General features: G+C 29.2%; 1 protein-coding gene across 1 annotated transcript; it reads left to right on the top strand.

Moving 5' to 3' along the window:
• Window positions 1–548: 548 nt before the first annotated feature.
• Window positions 549–3,567, top strand: LOC135930733 (uncharacterized; the record flags this gene model as incomplete). The annotated part of the gene is made up of 5 exons (XM_065467525.1): window positions 549–661; window positions 956–1,334; window positions 2,527–2,643; window positions 3,397–3,438; window positions 3,499–3,567. Coding segments are annotated over exons 2-5 (511 nt in total), but the record flags the coding sequence as incomplete, so codon positions are not given.
• Window positions 3,568–3,824: the final 257 nt, after the last annotated feature.

The raw sequence follows: 3,824 nt of genomic DNA, 5'->3' as shown, positions 1-3,824 counted from the left end.
CTTAGAAAAACGAGAAGAAAAAGAATGAGTAGGATTGTTCCTTGGACCGGGTTTGGACCTAAATAAATAGGTCCGATGCCATCTAACATTCATATCTCTTATCCATCAAAACTAAAAGGATTTCTCTTTTTTTTCAGCCTTTTTAAAATTCTTAGCTGAAATAGTGATTTTTAGATTTAAAGACTTGCTGGAACCAAAATTAAGCCGAGCAACCATGTGACCTCAGCTCTTAATACTTAAATTATCATTTTAGATTTGAATATTACAATCTAAGCATAATATTATTTATTTTTTTTTAAATGATCTAATGATTTTTTAATTCCCAATCTTAAATTAAAAGTATTATATATTTATTATATTTTAGGTGTATTCTAGAATTTCTAACATAATTTAAATCATAAATATATATGAAATGAAGGAAATACAGCCTGCATAAAAATCACATATGATACATCATTTTGTTTTCTTAATCATCGCATTTGACATTTTAAAATGTGACAGTAAGAATAATATCATTATTTAAAAATATGTTTTATGTACATTTTGTTTTCCCCCTTTTTTTTTGTCGAAAGGTAATCGATTAGGTAGAAGATCCGTAATTTTCGACGAATACGATGTCGGGAAACTGCCTCGCTCCCCAAATTATCATCGCCATTACAAGGTAAAACATTGCACTATTAAGCTGGATTTATAGTACACGGCATTTTGTTCGATAGGTGCGGTATTTATACCGCTATCGAAATCACAGCTGATCCTTTACAAGGATAATAATTTTAGAAATATACGTCGCAACATATGTTATCCAAATTTTAATCATTGGCTTGATTTTGCAAATAACGCTACGTCGAATGCCGCACCGCTTAAAAAACAAACGCGTTTACTATAAATTCGCCCTTATTCTTTAAAAAGAATATATATATATATATATAAACACCGTTAAAATGGAATATTGTAGATAAGGTCAAATATTGACGATGATTCCCTCTCCAGGAAGTTGGCTAGATACTATTCGAAGAGAGGAGAAGGGAGATTAAGGAACGCCGCCGATTCAATGAGTCAAAGAATCAGATTGAATAGGAACAGTTACGAGAGTCCCGTAGGGTCTTACATGATACCTAAGCGCTACAAATCCTTTCGTTCCCTGGATTATGAAACTAGAAGCCCTGAAGAGGATTATGGCACGGTTCAAACTAACAGCGTCGACGAAGAAACATTGGCTCCTCCTGATTCGACCGAAATTCCTAACTTATTCCAACCTACTACCTTAAAGTCTATGATCAAAGGTTTTGACAATTACGAAATCAGCCAAAATAATAGAAACGGGCCTAGTTCAAGTACACTTATACCATATATTTATTTTTTAAGAATATACATTTCAGTGGCGTAAGGGACCCTTAGGAATTTTAGTTTTTCGCTAATTTTGGAATTGATTTTCATTTTTGGTAATTTTAATTGTGGATTTCCTTTTTTTTTGTGTCAAGTTTTCTTTTTTGAACTGATTCCATAATAAGATCATGGCTACGCTACTCTGTGCATTGGAGGTTTTTTAAAAAAAAATTTATATAAATTAGAAAGATCTTTCTTTCTTCCTTTCTTTCTTTCTTCCTTTCTTTCTTAAAGAGAAATTAGAGTATAATTTTTTATATATTTTATATACCAGTTGGTAAGGTCACGTGTTAAAATCTTTTATTACTCCAGAAGGTTTCAATCGTTTTTGACAATCGCCAAACTCTCACCATTTTTTAAATATTTTTTTTTCCCTAATCAGAAATTTTAATTGCAAGATAAAAAAAAAATAACAATGAAAATCACGATTTTTTTTTTGATTTAATTCAAGTTTTATAATTTTATAATTTTTTAAAAAAAATAATTTTTTTTTATAAATACATATCCTGGAAAAATACAACCTCCAACGAGATAAAAAAAAATATTATTGAGATCTTCTTTTGACATTATGAATTCACAAAATTAATCACTTCATTTTTGGGGGGAATATTGATTAAAAAGGGCATAATAATTAAGATTTGCTTAACTAATTAAATATTTTATGTTAGAATTTATGTTAGAATTTATGTTAGAATTTATGTTAGAATTTATGCTTTCTGAAAAAATTTGGGGAAAAAAAGGGAGTGCCCGACTATAGTCCGACATAATAAGAGTTTTATATTTTAAAACGAAAGAAAGAAAGAAAAAAAGAAAGAAAGAAAGAAAGAAAGAAAGAAAGAAAGAAAGAAAGAAAGAAAGAAAGAAAGAAAGAAAGAAAGAAAGAAAGAAAGAAAGAAAGAAAGAAAGAAAGAAAGAAAGAAAGAAAGAAAGAAAGAAAGAAAGAAAGAAAGAAAGAAAGAAAGAAAGAAAGAAAGAAAGAAAGAAAGAAAGAAAGAAAGAAAGAAAGAAAGAAAAGGTGAAATAAAAGATTTATTTTAAAAATCTTATTTATCGGGGAGGTTAGAAAGGGTTTTTAAACATTTCTTTCTATTATACAAAGCACAATCTTGTTTTCTAAAAAAAAAAAAAATCAATAAAAAGTAAATAAGCCTCTAGACGAGAGTTCTAACGATTGTTACGATTCTTTTAAAAACGTGGTTAAATGTTTGGGTGACGTCAACTATTTTCGGAGATCACATCCGCCATCCACTGAAGACGGTATATTCTTACGCTTTAGGCCTGACTTCGGTTCACTTCTTAAACTCTGCGTTTACGAGGGCGTGATAGGAAACTGACTTTGGGCTTTTAACATTTGAAAGGCGTTTTTAAACGCGTATTTATAAAAGTTATCCAGAAACGGCCTCTTTAGCGTCCATGTGTTTTTTCAACTTTAAATCATTTTTTTTTGGAGCGCGTTTTTTTTTTAAATTTAACCAGAAATGTATTTCATCATGTTTGGAATACCCACCATATCAAATTTCAGAGAATTTAGTCACGAACTTTCGAACTTAACAATAATTTATATTAGTTTTTTTGTCCATTGATTTATTTTTCACATAAATTACCAGAGTTGTTAAAAGGTACTTTTTAAATGGATCTAGATACAGATACATCGTCTAAAATAATATCTAGATACAGATATTATAATCAAAAATCTATCTAGATACAGATACAGATACCACATTTTTATATCTAGATACAGGATCTAGATCTCTGTAAATTACAAATGACTCAAAAGTTATCCGCAAAATTATCTATATAATTCGTAAGATATATGTATTCTAAACATGCTGTAATCGGTAAAATCAAAATTTAATATTTAAAGTTGAAAAATGTATCACATTTCTGGGAAAAAAAACGCATTTGACGCTATATATATATAATTTGTTTAAAAAAAAATAAAACTAACAATTTTATGCAAATATAAATTTTACTTTTTAAAAATGATATGTAATTATTAAAATGGAACAGAAACTATCACGAATCAATGGAATGACGAAGCGACAACAGGCGGTATTAAAATTTGCATTTAATTTTTTTTTAATCTAACTTGCGAATTCGAATTCTTTCAAGGTTGGCAACCAAGAACTCCCAAAAATTCTCACCAAAAACCTTACAATTACATGATGCCGCTCTACTTTGGTATGTGATAAAATGAAAAAATATTAGTTTTGCCTTTAAAAAAAAAAATTGTGCGCTCATTTTAACGTCGCATCTATATGGTAAAGCGGGATTTGTTTAAGCGACGCGAAGTTAAATGCGAAATCAGAGATGATTTATCTTCTTTTTTTTTTGAAATATGCGTAAACAGCTTTCACGATTTAATTTCGAATACTAGAGAGAGATGATGAAATGGCGACAGCTGTTTACGTATATTTTCAAATATTTCTCGGAAGAAT

Source organism: Gordionus sp. m RMFG-2023, unplaced genomic scaffold, assembly GCF_954871325.1.
Source record: "Gordionus sp. m RMFG-2023 unplaced genomic scaffold, tfGorSpeb1-WG-v2 contig_371, whole genome shotgun sequence".
Classification (NCBI taxonomy): domain Eukaryota; kingdom Metazoa; phylum Nematomorpha; class Gordioida; order Chordodea; family Parachordodidae; genus Gordionus; species Gordionus sp. m RMFG-2023.
Note: the sequence above shows the minus strand (reverse complement) of the source record. Positions and strands in the feature narration are given on the sequence as shown.